Source organism: Aquarana catesbeiana, linkage group LG08 (genome assembly GCF_042186555.1).
Source record: "Aquarana catesbeiana isolate 2022-GZ linkage group LG08, ASM4218655v1, whole genome shotgun sequence".
Classification (NCBI taxonomy): domain Eukaryota; kingdom Metazoa; phylum Chordata; class Amphibia; order Anura; family Ranidae; genus Aquarana; species Aquarana catesbeiana.
This window is the reverse complement of record NC_133331.1, coordinates 264,131,064-264,150,736: the sequence shown is the minus strand read 5'-3', so window position 1 is coordinate 264,150,736 and position 19,673 is coordinate 264,131,064. Positions and strand designations below refer to the sequence as shown.

The 19,673-nt window shown below is 43.3% G+C and overlaps 1 protein-coding gene across 2 annotated transcripts in view; it reads left to right on the top strand.

The window, feature by feature from the left end:
- Positions 1-272: 272 nt before the first annotated feature.
- LOC141106394 (uncharacterized) overlaps positions 273-19,673 on the top strand; it is a 119,533-nt gene continuing 100,132 nt past the window's right edge. Inside the window, exon 1 of one of the 2 annotated variants that reach the window (XM_073597148.1) lies at positions 273-419. Coding sequence is in view for 1 of the 2 variants with exons in the window: in XM_073597145.1 (XP_073453246.1) it covers positions 15,213-15,336 (124 nt within the window). In the remaining variant the exon portion in view is untranslated. Of the gene's footprint in view, positions 420-15,190; positions 15,337-19,673 lie in introns of those variants that run through there. The other variant, XM_073597145.1, reaches the window with a different exon arrangement.

Sequence of the window (19,673 nt, the reverse complement as noted above, 5' to 3'; positions counted from 1 at the left end):
TAAAAAAGTATTCATACCCCTTGAAATTTTCCATGCTTTGTTATGTTACAACCAAAAACGTAAATGTATTTTATTGGGATTTTAAGATGCTGTCGTTTCAAGCAAAGAGTAAAAGGCAGCCTGCCAATACAGGTAAGATTTGTATTAATGTTAAATGACGTAGTAAGATTTTTAGTAGATTCAAATGGCATATTTTGACATATACATTAGCTGCATTGCACACTTTACAAACTCTATACAAAGTTTTGAATTCTTCCTGAAACCATTGTCACTAATATAGGAGACCTAAATGTAATATGAGAAGCTGGCATAGGTAATATGACAAGTTGGCATAGCTGCATGCTCAGGACTCTGAAGAAAAAACACTTCCTGATACTTACATTTGGATCTAGACTTAGAACACACCAAGCAGCAAAGGCGTGAGTATAAATGTAATGTGTTTATAATATGGCACTGTTGTCTATGGACAGCATTTGGTGAAGTTTTTATACTTCCTCCAAAGTACATGGACACTTTGAATCAAGCATATAACTAGAATGGGTCAGTAGTATTCATCAATTCTAAGGTGGGCACTATATGACTATCGCTCCTGACCCAAAAGGAAATCATAAGAGAATCAGGGAGGCTATTATTGCTGATCAGTCCTTCTGAAAATGTTAGTTCTCTGGCTGTCATACTTGCACATTGTGTGAACCTGTAGATTGGAGATGTTGGATTCAAGCACTGTGTTGTTTTTTTCTTAGATGAAGAGAACATGGGGTGTACTATACCCAAATTAATGAAGCACCACACTATGTGTTATGAATCCAATATAATTTGTTTCCTCATATCACATATCACTACACATTTAATAGTAATAAAGACAGACAATAACTTGTAACTCAAAATAACTTAATAGAAGGAATTTTACTGAGAACTCTCTATAATACTGGACTAGTACAGGAATAATAAAGCAGTGTGTGTCGGTGTTGATGAGGGAAAAATTGTACATTGTAGCATTGTTGGTCAGTGTTCATAGTTGCATTGTGTGCGGTGTAAGGGAGTCGATGACCATTGTCAATGTAAAATGGTTTGTCTCAACCCACTAACTGCCATAGAAAATAAAGGAAAAATGTTTAAAAGAAAACAAATGCAGCCATCACATCTAGGACTATGTAAAAACAATATAATACATTTTTGTTTTTTGGATTTAATACACTTTAACAGCTACTGGGTAATAATCTACTGGTCTATGTAAAAACAACTACCAGGCACTGCAATCTTACTACTGGACAATGTCATTAACAACAGCTGGGCTCTGTGAAAACCCCGTTAAGCACTATAATACCATTGCTGGCACTGGAATAAGGACTACTGGGTACAGAGCTACTGGACACTGTGATAACAATACTGGGCATTGTAATATCAAGTGCTGGGCACCGTGAGAACACTTGTGGGCACTGCAATAACACTGCTGGACACTGTGATAACAATCTACTGGGCACTGCGAAAACTGCTTGGTTCATTTTGTAACTGTTGGGTACTGTTGTAGCTGCTGGGCACAGAGAGAAGCCCTGTTTACTGTGAGAATAGCAGGGCGTGGGCAGAACCGATAGGCTCTGTAAAAAGGATAGTCTAGGGTCTCATATGTAGATCAGCAAAAAAAAAAGGGTTTGCAATATGACAGTATACCAACATTTTGAGTATCCTCATTAGGTTAGTGGTAAACATGCCCTCCATGAGGACATGCCACACATTAAACATCCCGCTCCATGTATATGTTCCTCGAGCAGCTATTTAAGGGTGAGCAAGTTGTTCATTTAGAAGCCCATATTCTAGATCTAAATAACCAACTTTCAACATTGTGGAGCATTAACAACTTGGAGAGGAGTCTGGGCCTTACCCATCAGCTGTAGTTTGAGGACAGTATAGAGGAGGGTATATATATGAAGGTACAGGAGTCCAGGGTAAATAGCTGGGTTATGGTCAGAAGACGGGGTAGATCAGGGTGGAGGATAAAGAGTTAGGGAGGCTTGTCCTGATTTGGTAAGTATACCCCAATAAATATGCCTGGTTGTATGATGTTGAGGATATCAGCTCAGGGGTACTATTACTGGAGCAGAATAAGTCCACTAGCTGCCAGGGGAGTTACTTTTCTATGGACAGGAGTTGATAGACAAAGATAAAGAAATACTGGTGGTAGGGGATTCCAGAGTAATCTGTCAAAAAGACTGTGATTGCCAAACAGTATATTGTTTACCAAGCAATCAAGTTCAACACATCGCAAGTCAGTAGAACAGTTTGTTGGGTGGGGTTGAGAGGACTGGGTAGGTAGGAAAGAGGAGGGACATGCCTGTATGTCAAGAAAAATCTGAAGTGTGAGAAATGATATCATTAATTAGACTTGTGAGGGTGCGGAATTGTTATGTCTGGAGCGTCACGTGAATGAAAATTTGTTAAATTACTGATGGATGTTTGATATATGCCCTTTAATATAAAGGGAAATGTGATTGCTCTCAGAGATTGAAATGTCCGGAAGTTATTATAGGATACTTCACATATCCTGATATTGATTGGACAAACAGAACTTCACACTAATGCCTGGAACACACGATGAGATTATCGGACAAACAATCATCCGTTTCTTTTTACATGCTAATCTCAGATCAAATCTGATGAGTTTACTAAAGTCACAAAAATTTGAGTACGACAGAATAAAAATTCGGAGCTCATGTGTTGTAATGCGCTTGTATTGCATTTTCGAACGATGGCTGTACTGATGAAAAGAAAATCGTACGATCTGGCATCGTACAAAGAAAATTTTCATGCAGGTCTGATCAAATAATATCGGATGAACTGTCCTGATCGGCTCTTAAAAGCTCTGTGCTAACGATCAGATTATCGTACGATCGCTCTGAAATCTGTATTTTTCGTACAATTTTCTGATCGTGTGTACCAGGCATAAGGATCAACATTTCTTGAATATATTCCAGCAAATTTTTTATGGGTCAAAGAGTAGAAGCCACAACTCTCTTGAACCTACTAATTTAAAATAACACATAGCTGCTTGCAGATGGGGAAATTAGGGACTTGCGGCAACAGTGATCATAACATAAGAGATAAGATTTATTGTCATTGTAAAACAAATCACAATGAAATTACATTTCTGCTCCACACATTATTCTTACATCACAATTTTCAACCATGCATTTACCACATAGGATTTAATTATACCAAAAAGTGTATAATATATATAAATTTATAAAATTGTCCCCATATTATAAAGGTATAAAAAGTGCCCTAATATAAAAACAAACTAAACGAGACAAAAAAAAATAAAACTATATAACCTCTTTCATTTAATTCCTGCATTGATAGCCTTAACAGCCCTGGGAAAGAAGCTCTCTTTAAATCTATTTGTCCTTGTTTAATCACCCTAAAATGTCTCCCAGATGGCATTAATTTAAATAAATGACAACCTGGATGAGTCCGGTCTCTCACTATTTTTCCTGCTCTACAAAGGCAACGAGTCTCATATATTTCTTCTAGAGAAACAAGTTCACACCCTACAATTTTCTGCGCTGTTCGAACCACTCTCCTTATAGCATTTTTATCTGCCTGTGTACAACTAGGGTACCAAACTAGAATACAATACGTTAATGTACTCTCAATGGCAGAGTGATAGAAGGTCTCTAGCACCTTCCTTCCCAAGCCATTCTTCCTAAGGGTCGGTTCACACATGGGCAACACGACTTTAACGCGACTTTGTACAACGCGGCTTCAGCGCGACTTTGGCACGACTTCGGCAAATTACGAGGCGACTTCAAGTCGCCTCCATGACGGGCGACTTCGCTGGCGGCCCCCCCCACCGTACCAGGCCGCATGCCCTCAACATGAGGGGGTGCTATGGGGCATGGGGGGCGCAGTGTGCGCCCCCCCCCCAAAGCACCTTGTCCCCATGTTGATGAGGACAAGGGCCTCTTCCCGACAACCCTGGCCGTTGGTTGTCGGGGTCTGCGGGCGGGGGGCTTATCGGAATCTGGGAGCCCCCTTTAATAAGGGGGCCCCCAGATCCCGGCCCCCCACCCTATGTGAATGAGTATGAGGTACATGGTACCCCTACCCATTCACCTAGGGAAAAAAAGCGTCAATAAAACAAACAGTACACAGGTTTTTAAAATAATTTATTAGGCAGCTCCGGGATCTTCTTCCGACTTCGGGGGTCCTCTTCCGATTTCGGGGGTCTCTCCGCCGTCTCCTCCCGGTGTCCGCATCTTCTGCCGGCTCCTCCGCTATCTTCTGCAGCTCAATTGCTAGCGGTGGTCCGGACTTCTGCCTTCTTCTTTTCTTCCAGAGATGTTGACACGACGCTCTCTCCAGCTGGAATGGTCTCTGAACGCTCCGCAACGGACTTATATAGGCGGTGACCCCGCCCCCTTATGAGGTCACTGTCCCAGGGCATGCTGGGGCTGTGCCGTCATAAGGGGGCGTGGTCATCACCCGGTGACCACGCCTCCTAAAACGTCACAGACCCAGCATGCCCAGGGACTGTGACGGCATAAGGGGGCGGGGTCACCGCCTATATAAGTCCCTTGCAGAGCGCACAGAAACCATTCTGGCTGGGGAGAGCGTCGTGTCAACATCTCTGGAAGAGAAGCGGGAAGAAGATGATCCAGAGGTCCGGACCACCGCTGGCAAAAGAGCGCCAGAAGATAGCGGTGGAGCCGGCAGAAGATGCGGACAGCGGGAGAAGACGCCGGAGAGACCCCCGAAGTGGGAAGAAGATCCCGGAGCTGCCTAATAAATTATTTTAAATACCTGTGTACTGTGTTTTTTATTGACGCTTTTTTCCCTAGGTGAATGGGTAGGGGTACCATGTACCCCATACCTATTCACATAGGGTGGGGGGCCGGGATCTGGGGGCCCCCTTATTAAAGGGGGCTCCCAGATTCCGATAAGCCCCCCGCCCGCAGACCCCGACAACCAACGGCCAGGGTTGTCGGGAAGAGGCCCTTGTCCTCATCAACATGGGGACAAGGTGCTTTGGGGTGGGGGGGGCCGCAGCGTGCCCCCCTCCCCCAAGGCACCAAACCCCCCATGTTGAGGGCATGCGGCCTGGTACAGTTCAGGAGGGGGGGGCGCTCACTCGTCCCCACCCCCATTCCTGTCCGGCCGGGCTGCGTGCTCGGATAAGGGTCTGGTATGGATTGGGGGGGGACCCCCCACGCCGTTTTTTCGGCGTAGGGGGTTCTCCTCAAGGTCCATACCAGACCCAAGGGCCTGGTATGCCCTTGGAGGGGGAACCCATGCCGGATTTTTATTTAAAATTTGGCGCGGAGTTCCCCTCAAGTCAGATGATCTTGACTTCCCCTGAAGTCAAGATCATCTGAGCACAAGTCGCATGCCGAAGTCGGATCATGCGAGACGGCGATCCGACTTCAATGATAGTCAATAGGCTGAAGTCGGATCAAAGTCGGATCAAAGTAGTACAGGGAGTACGCTCTGAAGTTGGAGCGACTTCAGTAGTGTCTATTAAGACGCTAGCGTTAACTCCCATTGAAACTATTTCTGGAGCGACTTGGGGCGTCTTGAGGGCGTACAAGTCGGATCCCAAGTCGCCCCAGTGTGAACCGAGCCTAAGGAGTCGCAAAAAATATAGAATAGTCTATGCGGTTAATTAGAGGAAAGACACACATGTTGGTATAACAAGAACCTTGAATTTCAAAAAGGCTAACTTTAAAGCGTAACTTCACTTTTGTTGAGAAAAAAAAAAAAAAACATTCCCCTCTGGCTGATCTATGTACATTGCAGGGGTTTTAACAAACTTTGTTGCAGATTCCTATCTTTTGTTATTCTGAAGAAATCACTGTTTGTTCCCCTGTGCCCACTGAGTCTAATGGGAGTGGTTTCATAATTATCAATCAGCTGCAGAAGCTGCAAGGCACTAATGAGGAAAGCTGCTAGGCCTGCATCCCTTTAGATGTGATTTTTCTCTGGGAGTATTGTAAAAAAAAATGACATTTTTGTTGCAGGGGATGCCTGAAATCAAAATTGTATCTTAGTGCAGACTTCTGGGAAAATCAAGAGCCAATCACATAAGTAGGAAATTATGTTTCCAGCGGGGCGTTCTGTATACATCCTGTGTACCTCCAGGTAGCCATTATGCGTTGCATTTTCAGAAAATTACAGAGCTGCAGATTGAATGTTCATAAAAATGACTCTTCTTTCAATTACAATATGACTTGTGTAGCAATTGTATAAACTATATATTTTTTTTCGCTAGTTTCTTCCCCACAAAAGTGGAGTTACCCTTTAATAAGCTGTGTTACTGCGATTACTGTGAGGCTGGGTTCACACTGCAGCACGGAGCAGCTCACAGCAGGGGTTCGATGCGTCCCCGTTCACAGTTTCAGGTCCAACTTCAGCCCACATTTTTGGCTGAATTTGGACCTGAAACGGACCAAAAGACGCACAGGACTCCTGTGCAACTCGCACCAAAGCCGCTCCTGACATGCGAATTGGATGCAGGGAAACCTGCATCCAATTCACAATAGTGTGAACCCAGCCAGATACTAAACAGGACCACATTTTTTAAACAAAGAACACCAAGGACATATGGGAGCGTTTTAAACAAAGGCATTCGCTGGTGAAGTCTATTGTGTAACAAATATAAAAGAACAAAAATCAAACAGGAGAGGCTAATATCTAGGGTAAAAATACATATTAAGGAGAGAAAATGTGATTTAAAAATTTAAGACAAAAGGGTCACTATCAGCATTTCAAAACTACAAGGAATGCAACATAAAATGCAAGAATGCAACCAGGGCAGCTAAAAAAATGTCAAAAGCTTGCTACAGAAAGTAAAAAGAACCCAGCAATTCTTGTTTCTTATATAACTATATTCATAGTTAAAAAGTGAGGGGAGCACACATAGGCCACATCAAGGATGAACAGGGGAAGTTGGTTACAAGTGACAGGGAGAAGGCAGATATATTAAATATCTTATACACTTCCACTTATATGGATGAAAAAGATGGGTCTAGTAAAAAATGATAGCGCTAATAGCATTAGCGCTTAGTCCCATCCTGATTGGTGGCCCCGTTGTCCTCTAAGCTCACCTATGTATGCTGGCTGTAGCTGCATCTAATTTTAAAGCCCAAATTATGGGAATTATTGTGCGGGAAGGCACAGCCAGCACACAATCCTTGACTCTCTAAGCTATCAGCTCTGCTTTTTTATTTATAATAGTAAAAGGTTACTCAGAGCTGCGGCTCTGTGTAAATTATCTTTGCAGTGCCCTGGATGTGTAAAAGCAGCAGTAGATAGATTTGCCTTTTAGAGTAACCTTTTACTATTACGAATGAGCAGGCAGTGCTAAGTGTTCATTATAATAGTGACAGCTCTCTTAGCCCCGTTGCTATGTGTGTCCAGTGGTGGCTGCTTTTACACATACTGGGCTCTGGCTGATGGATTACATAACGATACTGTGTGACTTTTATGAATGAACAATCAGCGATGTTGGGCCATTGTCATGTAAGACACAGCCCGGCTGTATTGCTTGGACCAAGAAGAAGGGAGCAGCCTACAAGCAAATATAGAAGTTCACATCATTGTGGTGTTGGTGAGTGCAAAAGTGCAAATTGTTGCAATGTTGATGAGTGCAGAAAAGCATATAATTGCAGTGTTAGCACATTTAGGTGTGGAGTAGGATTGTACACAAAGGTGTGGATTTGGCTATTGCAGAAATGAAGGTGGATTGTCAGTGAATGCAAAAGTGTTTGGAGGTACACTGTCAGTGTGTTCAAAAGTACCTATTTTATATGAGTTCAGTCTGTCATTTACATATTCTCTAGGGGTCACGTCATCACACAGTCTGGGCTCATAGTACTCCAGGACTGGGTGGTGCTCATGTGTTATTATGTGAGTGCTGCTCAGTTCTAGAAGAATGCTTATTCCCCTGATGTTGTCAAAGGAAGGACAAGGAAGGACATTACCGTGCTTAAAGAAAAATGTATATACTGTATATGAGTTAAAAAAAAATACCGGGGGGGGGGGGGTGTTTCAGTAGTTGGGGGAGATGGATGGGGAATCCTGGAGTTCCACGTTAAGCCAAGTAGTTCGGTTTCCATTTGGCTAGAAGCACACTGTAATAACCCCTAAAGCCAACCATACATTGAGGAGAAAACTGCCACGCTCTCTGGCAGGAAAAATAATGAGAGATGAAGAAGGACCTGCTGTGGGTGGAGCATGCGAGGGAGGCCTGGTGATGGGCTGTGGATGTACAGTATCTCCAGTTCACTACAGTGTACAGCAAGTGTTGATATATTACTCTCCTGCATGCTTCTTGTGGACAAGTACAGGTGAAAATGTGCCACCATTGTTGAACCCTATGGAACCCATACATCTGCTCAAGCCTGGGCTAAACACTTGTGACTCTGCCTAGGATGAGGTTTCTTAACTAGGGTTCCTCCAAAGATTACTAGGGGTTTCTTGAGCAATAAGCAATTTCTGACCCTCAGATAAGTTCCCACTGACACCATTGATCTTTTTAGCTATCTATTAGGGGGTAATGTTTCCCAAAGACCATCACTCTAATGTAAATGTAAGGAGCATTCTTCCCATTGACCATCACTCTAATGTATCATAAGTTGTAGATATAGTCATTTTTTAGCAGGGGTTCCCTGAGACTGCAAATCTATTTTAAGGGTTCCTCTGTGTTAAGAAGGTTGAGAAAGGCTGGCCTAGGAGGTGAAAGGTAAAGCAGAACTAGCTGTCCCTTTCACTTTCTGGGTTTTTATTTTAAAACATAGAATTACAATAGCTGTTGGAGTATTATTTCATAATAACTGGAAACAGCATTTCTGTTTTCTAAGTTATCATGACCCCTTACTTGCCTATTTCCCTTCAGCAACCATTAAAGCCCTGATGAAAGCCCCTGAAATGCTGCTAGTTTGTTCTCCTTCATTGCTGGCAGATCCATGCTTGCTCTCACCCCTGTTAACTACAATGTATCTTCTCCAGTAAATCCAAAGTCATCTGCACAAAGGACTGCTTGTATTGGGTTTATAACATAGACTTACAAACGACTCATACTTACAAACGGAGGGAAACAGGAAGTAACAGGAAATCTACACCTAAGAAGGGAAATTCACTCCTGTAAGGAGTGAAGCCAAAAAACAGCAGCTGTAAAAACGTCCAGACGTTTTGTTTTCAGCAGCCAATAAACTCTCCAGCATGTTATTCAGGCTGTCCATGCACACATAGGCTGTTATCAGCAGTTTTTGGCAGGGGCGTTTTCAGGCTGGAAAAAAACCCCAGAAACTAGTGGGTTTTGAGAGGAGTTTTTCAGCCGTAAAAATGCTCTAGCTCTGAAAAAAGCTGAAAACAGCTTAAAAATGCCAAAAAATGCTGCTGTTTGGCGTTTATCAGCATTTTGGAGTCATAAGCTTTTATGGGAATATAGTTTTGCTAAAAAAAGCTAAAAAAACGCTACAGCTAAAAAACGCCAAAAAACACTAAAAAACTCTCTACTGCTACAGCTTTCTACAGCTAACATTACTGGCTTTTTTATAACGTCCAGTGTGCATAAGGTCTAATGCCGCGTACACACGATCGGAAATTCAGCCAGCAAAAGACAGATGAGAGTTTTAGGTCGGAAAATGCGACTGTGTGTATGCTCTATCGGACTTTTGCTGGCCGAATTCCCGCCAGCAAAAGATTGGGAGCAGGTTCTCAATTTTTCGGTCGGAAAAAGTTTCGATTGGAAATTCCGATCATCTGTAGCAAATCCGACGCGCAAAATTCCTACGCATGCTCGCAAACAATTCGACGCATGCTTGGAAGCATTGAACTTCATTTTCTCGGCTCGTCGTAGTGTTGTACGTCACAGAGTTCTTGATGGTCGAAAGTTCAGTGAACTTTTGTGTGACTGTGTGTATGCAAGCCAAGCTTGAGTGAAATTCCGTCGGAAAAACCATCCAAGATTTTTCCGACGGAAGATCTGCTCGTGTGTACATGGCATAAGAGTTACAATGGGAAAAAGGTGTCTCCTCTGAAGCTTTATCACCAATCCTTGTTTCCACAACACCCCAAAATTTTCAAAATCCAATTGTCACAGGGACAGAAAGTGAGGTGAAATCTTCTGAACAGGGGCACAGACAGCGAAACAAACATTACAGGGGTGTTAACCCTTCCCTATGCTAGCTAAAAAAAATATTTTTTTTGGCTGGAGTTACACTTAAAAAATGTACAGTACCTCGAACGTGTACCTGTGCCAACTTACATACAAAATCAATTTAAGAACAAACCTACAGAACCTTGTTTGTAACCCGAGGACTAACTGTAGTTCAACCCATAAAACGTTTTAATAAATTAAAGGAAGCAGCAGTGACTTAAAGCATAAAATCCTCCATATCAGAAAAGAAAAAAAAAAATTCAAGCTATAAAACAGGCTCTTTTTTCAAGCCTAGAGTACTCCAGTTGCTAATATGGCTGCCCCCATGGTATCATAATTATAATTATGATACTATCAAGGTTTTTAAAACATTTTCGTGCATTGGTAAGATTATCTGTGTAATGCTGGTTCTTTAAAATATCTATCTAAAAAAATTAACAAGGCAAAAGCTTCCCTTTAAGGGTTATGACTCCTGAAGGTCAAATCGAGATACATGTAAAATAATGCATGTGGGTGGCATAAATATGAATGCAATCTATACACTAAGGGGAGAACCTCTGGGGGAATATAGGATGGAAAAGGACCTGGGGCTCCTAGTAGATGATAGGCTCAGCAATGGCATGCAATGCCAAGCTGCTACTAACAAAGCAAACAGAATATTGGCATGCATTAAAAAACAGATTAACTCCAGGGATAAAGCGATAATTCTCCCGCTCTACAAGATTCTGGTCTGGCCGCACCCAGAGTATGCTGTCCAGTTCTGGGCACCAGTCCTCAGGAATGATGTAATGGAAATGGAGCGAGAACAAAGAACGGCAACAAAGCTAATTAATGTTCTCCAGTCCCTTTTATTATGAGGAAAGGTTACGAGCACTGAACTTATTCTTTCTGGAGAAGAGACGCTTGAGAGGGGATGTGATTTCAGTTTACAAATACCGTACTGGTGACTAGCGATGAGCCCGATGTTCGGGTCGAACATAAGTTCGACTCGAACATAGGGTGTTCGCCCGTTCGCCGAAGAACGAACATTATGGGGCGTTTGCGGGAAATTTGAGTGCCCACAGAACACCGTTGTGCAGCCGTAGTGCAGTTGCTACTACTTTTCCAGTGGTGTACACAGTACAGTGCAACCGTAGTGCAGTTGCTACTACTGTTCTGGTGGTGTACACAGTACAGTGTAGCCGTAGCATAGTTGCTACTACCTTTCTGGTGGTGTACACAAAAAACAGTGCAGCCTTATGCCGCGTACACACGAGTGGACTTTACGGCAGACTTTGCTCGGCGGACTTTGACAGACTTTACGACGGACTTTCTGAATGAACGGACTTGCCTACACACATTCCACCAAAGTCCGTCGAATTTGTATGTGATGACGTACGACCGGACTAAAACAAGGAAGTTCATAGCCAGTAGCCAATAGCTGCCCTAGCATGGCTTTTTGTCTGTCGAACTAGCATACAGACGAGCGGACTTTTCGACCGGACTCGATTTAGACGGATTGATTTAAACCATGTTTCAAATTTAAGTTCGTCCAACTTTTGAGAAAACAAAGTCCGCTGGAGCCCACACACGATCGAATTGTCTGCCGAAATCCAGTCCGCCGGGCAAAGTCTGCCGTAAAGTCCGCTCGTGTGTACGCGGCATTTGTGCAGTTGCTACTACTTTTCTGGTGGTGTACACAGTACACAATACAGTGCAGCCGTAGTGCAGTTGCTACTCCTTTTCTGGTGTTGTACACAGTACACAGTACACAATACAGTGCAGCCATAGTAAAGATGCTACTACCTTTCTGGTGGTGTACACAGTACACAATTTAGTGCAGCCATAGTGCAGTTGCTACTACTTTTCTGGTGCATTACACAGTACACAATACAGTGCAGCCGTAGTGCAGTTGCTACTCTTTTTCTAGTGTTGTATACAGCACACAATACAGTGCAGCCGTAGTACAGTTGCTACTATTTTTCTGGTGCAGTACACAATACAGTGCAGCCATAGTGCAGTTGCTACTACTTTTCTTTTTTTTTTTCTTTTTTTTTTTTTTTTTTTAGTTTTCAACAAAGTTTATTCAAACTTATATCATCACAGTTGTACAAACATGGCAAAAGTCCAATAAAGTAGACAGTACAAAATGTACAACACTGATATAACAATGAGACTAAACCATGTGAGAAATTAATGTTAAAGCATAAAGAGAACCAAAAAGCTTAAAAAAATAAATAAAAATCGGACTCTATGTAGAGGGGTTGATTGAAGGTGAGAGTGAAGGATTCCGTTTACAGACCCTCCCCCATTCTACCCGCGCACCACAATGGGATCCTGTTGTGCGCGTTGGAGCGAAATACCACAGGTGAGAGACGGTGTCCCTTGCCCCCCTATATGAACCGTATAATTGCTGACTGTAGTTTGTCTAGGAGACGCTTTTTAATGGGTATAGGAAGGGACCGGAAGAGGTACAGGAGCTTAGGTAGCAGGGTCACTTTGACTGAATTTACTCTCCCTAGCCAGGACATTTTATAGAGGGACCATTGCGAGAGGTCTTCCGACAGTCTCTTAAGCATAGCGGGGTAGTTGTGGTGGTGCATGAGCTCAATTTTAGAGGTGAGGAATACTCCTAAATAGGGAAAAGAGGAGGTGCTCCAGGAGAAGGGAAAATGATTTTTGAGTCTATCTACTAGGTCTTGGGGAGCTGATATGTTGAGGGCCATTGATTTGGACATGTTGACGTGAAGGCCTGAGATTGAACCAAATGTTTTGAGGAGTTGGAGTATGTTGAGAGTGGATATGAGAGGGGAGGTGATGAACAGAAAAACGTCATCAGCAAAAAGGGCGCATTTGTGGGTCCATCTACCACATTTTACTCCATGAATATCCGGGTGTTGTCTAATAGCCAGAGCTAACGTTTCTATCGCGATGGCGAAGAGGATGGGGGAGAGGGGGCAGCCTTGTTTGGTGCCCTTCAGGAATGGGATTTGGTCAGAGAGGTGACCTTGTAGTTTAATTCAGGCTTTCGGAAAGGAGTAAAGGGTAGCCAGGGTTCTGAGGAATTCCGGGCCAAAGTCCCATTTTTGTAGAATGGTGAAGAGGTATGGCCAGGTGACCGTGTCAAAGGCCTCTTGGAGATCTATGGAAAGGACATATCCTGGTTGGGAAGGACCTCCATCCCATGGGATTGCATGAGGGAGATTAAATCTACCGCTCTCCTGATCTGGTCTGGCCCCTGTCCCCCAGGGATAAAACCCACTTGATCCTTATGGATGTAAGCATCTATAAAAGAGGCCGTTCTATTTCCTAGACTTTTGGTCATAATCTTTAAATCATTATTGATTAAGGAGATTGGCCTATAGTTACCTACCTCGCAGGGATCTTTGCCTTGTTTGGGAATAACCAATATATATGCTAGGTTGGCTGCCAGTTCCAGGGGGGTTCCCTCACATAGGGAGTTATAGAGACGGACCAGACGAGGAGAGAGGACCTCAGAAAATGCTTTATAATAATGAGCAGAGAAACCGTCGGGCCCTGGGGCAGAGTCTGATTTGAGATTCTTGATGAGGTCTTGGACTTCCTCCACCTGGAAGGGCAATTCCATAATAGAGCGATGGAAGTCTGAGAGTTTGGGGATGGCGATGTCCTCCAGAAAAGAGTTAACGTATTCGGGATTGTTCGGGTTGGGTGCAGAGTATGGAGTAAAAGGCCTGAAAAGTTTCTAGGATTTTTTGGGGGTTCTGGGTTAAGGTTCCTGACAGGGCTGCTAAGTGTGGGCCAATTTTATCTGCCTGCAAATAGAAACTGCCGCTCAACCAGCTCAGGTGCTTATCGGCGTTGGACGTCAGAGCTAAATTCAGTGCCACTCGGGCAGATTCTAATTTGGCTAGGGTTTCAGATGTGGGGTTAGTCTTATGGGATTTTCTGAGAGATTTAAATTATTTTTCGAGTTTCTCCACATCTGCTTTCCTTTCCCTTTTAAGTTTGGACGCAAGTTGGATCATTTTTCCCCTTAAGACAGCTTTGTGAGCCCCGCAAAGGGAGCTTGGGGTCGTGTCTCTGGTGTCGTTAAGGAGGAAAAATTCCTGAATGTCTTTTGCTAACATTGTGCAGTGGACTGGGTTGGACAAGAGGGATTTACTTAGGCGCCACTGGGGGGGGGGGGGGGTCCAGGAGGTGAGAGGGAGCTAGTGGTTCTGAGGGTCACCAAAGAGTGATCTGACCAAGGTACTTTGTGTATAGAAGCGTGAGTTGCTGTGTGCATCTTCGAGTTGGGGATAAAGATGTGGTCAATTCTGGCGTACGTTTTGTGCGGTGCAGAATAGTGAGTGAAGTCTTTGGCTGTGGGATTTAGTTCCCTCCAGGAGTCAATTAGGCCCATGTCGTGCAGAAGACGGGCTATACTGAGGCTCTGTTTAGGTATTTTTTTGAGGTGGGGTCTGTCTTGAGAACATTTGTCTAGCATATGGTCAAATGTGATGTTGGAATCACCCGCTAAAATTGTTCTGCTTTCCAGATGTGGGGAAAGGGTGGATAGTATGGAGGCGAAGAAGCATACATGGCCCTGGTTAGGGGCAAAGTAGGAGATGATGGAGTACATTACCCCCTCAATGAGCCCTTTGATGAGTATATATCTGCCGTCAGTGTCTTTGACCGTGTGTGTGTGAACGAATGGGATTCTTTTAGCAAGGAGTATGGCCACCCCCCTTTTTTGGAATCTGCATTTGCCAGATAAAAAGTGGGGAGGCTACGATGGAGGAAGGAGGCACAGCCAGCACACAATCCTTGACTCTCTAAGCTATCAGCTCTGCTTTTTTATTTATAATAGTAAAAGGTTACTCAGAGCTGCGGCTCTGTGTAAATTATCTTTGCAGTGCCCTGGATGTGTAAAAGCAGCAGTAGATAGATTTGCCTTTTAGAGTAACCTTTTACTATTACGAATGAGCAGGCAGTGCTAAGTGTTCATTATAATAGTGACAGCTCTCTTAGCCCCGTTGCTATGTGTGTCCAGTGGTGGCTGCTTTTACACATACTGGGCTCTGGCTGATGGATTACATAACGATACTGTGTGACTTTTATGAATGAACAATCAGCGATGTTGGGCCATTGTCATGTAAGACACAGCCCGGCTGTATTGCTTGGACCAAGAAGAAGGGAGCAGCCTACAAGCAAATATAGAAGTTCACATCATTGTGGTGTTGGTGAGTGCAAAAGTGCAAATTGTTGCAATGTTGATGAGTGCAGAAAAGCATATAATTGCAGTGTTAGCACATTTAGGTGTGGAGTAGGATTGTACACAAAGGTGTGGATTTGGCTATTGCAGAAATGAAGGTGGATTGTCAGTGAATGCAAAAGTGTTTGGAGGTACACTGTCAGTGTGTTCAAAAGTACCTATTTTATATGAGTTCAGTCTGTCATTTACATATTCTCTAGGGGTCACGTCATCACACAGTCTGGGCTCATAGTACTCCAGGACTGGGTGGTGCTCATGTGTTATTATGTGAGTGCTGCTCAGTTCTAGAAGAATGCTTATTCCCCTGATGTTGTCAAAGGAAGGACAAGGAAGGACATTACCGTGCTTAAAGAAAAATGTATATACTGTATATGAGTTAAAAAAAAATACCGGGGGGGGGGGGTGTTTCAGTAGTTGGGGGAGATGGATGGGGAATCCTGGAGTTCCACGTTAAGCCAAGTAGTTCGGTTTCCATTTGGCTAGAAGCACACTGTAATAACCCCTAAAGCCAACCATACATTGAGGAGAAAACTGCCACGCTCTCTGGCAGGAAAAATAATGAGAGATGAAGAAGGACCTGCTGTGGGTGGAGCATGCGAGGGAGGCCTGGTGATGGGCTGTGGATGTACAGTATCTCCAGTTCACTAAAGTGTACAGCAAGTGTTGATATATTACTCTCCTGCATGCTTCTTGTGGACAAGTACAGGTGAAAATGTGCCACCATTGTTGAACCCTATGGAACCCATACATCTGCTCAAGCCTGGGCTAAACACTTGTGACTCTGCCTAGGATGAGGTTTCTTAACTAGGGTTCCTCCAAAGATTACTAGGGGTTTCTTGAGCAATAAGCAATTTCTGACCCTCAGATAAGTTCCCACTGACACCATTGATCTTTTTAGCTATCTATTAGGGGGTAATGTTTCCCAAAGACCATCACTCTAATGTAAATGTAAGGAGCATTCTTCCCATTGACCATCACTCTAATGTATCATAAGTTGTAGATATAGTCATTTTTTAGCAGGGGTTCCCTGAGACTGCAAATCTATTTTAAGGGTTCCTCTGTGTTAAGAAGGTTGAGAAAGGCTGGCCTAGGAGGTGAAAGGTAAAGCAGAACTAGCTGTCCCTTTCACTTTCTGGGTTTTTATTTTAAAACATAGAATTACAATAGCTGTTGGAGTATTATTTCATAATAACTGGAAACAGCATTTCTGTTTTCTAAGTTATCATGACCCCTTACTTGCCTATTTCCCTTCAGCAACCATTAAAGCCCTGATGAAAGCCCCTGAAATGCTGCTAGTTTGTTCTCCTTCATTGCTGGCAGATCCATGCTTGCTCTCACCCCTGTTAACTACAATGTATCTTCTCCAGTAAATCCAAAGTCATCTGCACAAAGGACTGCTTGTATTGGGTTTATAACATAGACTTACAAACGACTCATACTTACAAACGGAGGGAAACAGGAAGTAACAGGAAATCTACACCTAAGAAGGGAAATTCACTCCTGTAAGGAGTGAAGCCAAAAAACAGCAGCTGTAAAAACGTCCAGACGTTTTGTTTTCAGCAGCCAATAAACTCTCCAGCATGTTATTCAGGCTGTCCATGCACACATAGGCTGTTATCAGCAGTTTTTGGCAGGGGCGTTTTCAGGCTGGAAAAAAACCCCAGAAACTAGTGGGTTTTGAGAGGAGTTTTTCAGCCGTAAAAATGCTCTAGCTCTGAAAAAAGCTGAAAACAGCTTAAAAATGCCAAAAAATGCTGCTGTTTGGCGTTTATCAGCATTTTGGAGTCATAAGCTTTTATGGGAATATAGTTTTGCTAAAAAAAGCTAAAAAAACGCTACAGCTAAAAAACGCCAAAAAACACTAAAAAACTCTCTACTGCTACAGCTTTCTACAGCTAACATTACTGGCTTTTTTATAACGTCCAGTGTGCATAAGGTCTAATGCCGCGTACACACGATCGGAAATTCAGCCAGCAAAAGACAGATGAGAGTTTTAGGTCGGAAAATGCGACTGTGTGTATGCTCTATCGGACTTTTGCTGGCCGAATTCCCGCCAGCAAAAGATTGGGAGCAGGTTCTCAATTTTTCGGTCGGAAAAAGTTTCGATTGGAAATTCCGATCATCTGTAGCAAATCCGACGCGCAAAATTCCTACGCATGCTCGCAAACAATTCGACGCATGCTTGGAAGCATTGAACTTCATTTTCTCGGCTCGTCGTAGTGTTGTACGTCACAGAGTTCTTGATGGTCGAAAGTTCAGTGAACTTTTGTGTGACTGTGTGTATGCAAGCCAAGCTTGAGTGAAATTCCGTCGGAAAAACCATCCAAGATTTTTCCGACGGAAGATCTGCTCGTGTGTACATGGCATAAGAGTTACAATGGGAAAAAGGTGTCTCCTCTGAAGCTTTATCACCAATCCTTGTTTCCACAACACCCCAAAATTTTCAAAATCCAATTGTCACAGGGACAGAAAGTGAGGTGAAATCTTCTGAACAGGGGCACAGACAGCGAAACAAACATTACAGGGGTGTTAACCCTTCCCTATGCTAGCTAAAAAAAATATTTTTTTTGGCTGGAGTTACACTTAAAAAATGTACAGTACCTCGAACGTGTACCTGTGCCAACTTACATACAAAATCAATTTAAGAACAAACCTACAGAACCTTGTTTGTAACCCGAGGACTAACTGTAGTTCAACCCATAAAACGTTTTAATAAATTAAAGGAAGCAGCAGTGACTTAAAGCATAAAATCCTCCATATCAGAAAAGAAAAAAAAAAATTCAAGCTATAAAACAGGCTCTTTTTTCAAGCCTAGAGTACTCCAGTTGCTAATATGGCTGCCCCCATGGTATCATAATTATAATTATGATACTATCAAGGTTTTTAAAACATTTTCGTGCATTGGTAAGATTATCTGTGTAATGCTGGTTCTTTAAAATATCTATCTAAAAAAATTAACAAGGCAAAAGCTTCCCTTTAAGGGTTATGACTCCTGAAGGTCAAATCGAGATACATGTAAAATAATGCATGTGGGTGGCATAAATATGAATGCAATCTATACACTAAGGGGAGAACCTCTGGGGGAATATAGGATGGAAAAGGACCTGGGGCTCCTAGTAGATGATAGGCTCAGCAATGGCATGCAATGCCAAGCTGCTACTAACAAAGCAAACAGAATATTGGCATGCATTAAAAAACAGATTAACTCCAGGGATAAAGCGATAATTCTCCCGCTCTACAAGATTCTGGTCTGGCCGCACCCAGAGTATGCTGTCCAGTTCTGGGCACCAGTCCTCAGGAATGATGTAATGGAAATGGAGCGAGAACAAAGAACGGCAACAAAGCTAATTAATGTTCTCCAGTCCCTTTTATTATGAGGAAAGGTTACGAGCACTGAACTTATTCTTTCTGGAGAAGAGACGCTTGAGAGGGGATGTGATTTCAGTTTACAAATACCGTACTGGTGACTAGCGATGAGCCCGATGTTCGGGTCGAACATAAGTTCGACTCGAACATAGGGTGTTCGCCCGTTCGCCGAAGAACGAACATTATGGGGCGTTTGCGGGAAATTTGAGTGCCCACAGAACACCGTTGTGCAGCCGTAGTGCAGTTGCTACTACTTTTCCAGTGGTGTACACAGTACAGTGCAACCGTAGTGCAGTTGCTACTACTGTTCTGGTGGTGTACACAGTACAGTGTAGCCGTAGCATAGTTGCTACTACCTTTCTGGTGGTGTACACAAAAAACAGTGCAGCCTTATGCCGCGTACACACGAGTGGACTTTACGGCAGACTTTGCTCGGCGGACTTTGACAGACTTTACGACGGACTTTCTGAATGAACGGACTTGCCTACACACATTCCACCAAAGTCCGTCGAATTTGTATGTGATGACGTACGACCGGACTAAAACAAGGAAGTTCATAGCCAGTAGCCAATAGCTGCCCTAGCATGGCTTTTTGTCTGTCGAACTAGCATACAGACGAGCGGACTTTTCGCCTGGACTCGATTTAGACGGATTGATTTAAACCATGTTTCAAATTTAAGTTCGTCCAACTTTTGAGAAAACAAAGTCCGCTGGAGCCCACACACGATCGAATTGTCTGCCGAAATCCAGTCCGCCGGGCAAAGTCTGCCGTAAAGTCCGCTCGTGTGTACGCGGCATTTGTGCAGTTGCTACTACTTTTCTGGTGGTGTACACAGTACACAATACAGTGCAGCCGTAGTGCAGTTGCTACTCCTTTTCTGGTGTTGTACACAGTACACAGTACACAATACAGTGCAGCCATAGTAAAGATGCTACTAC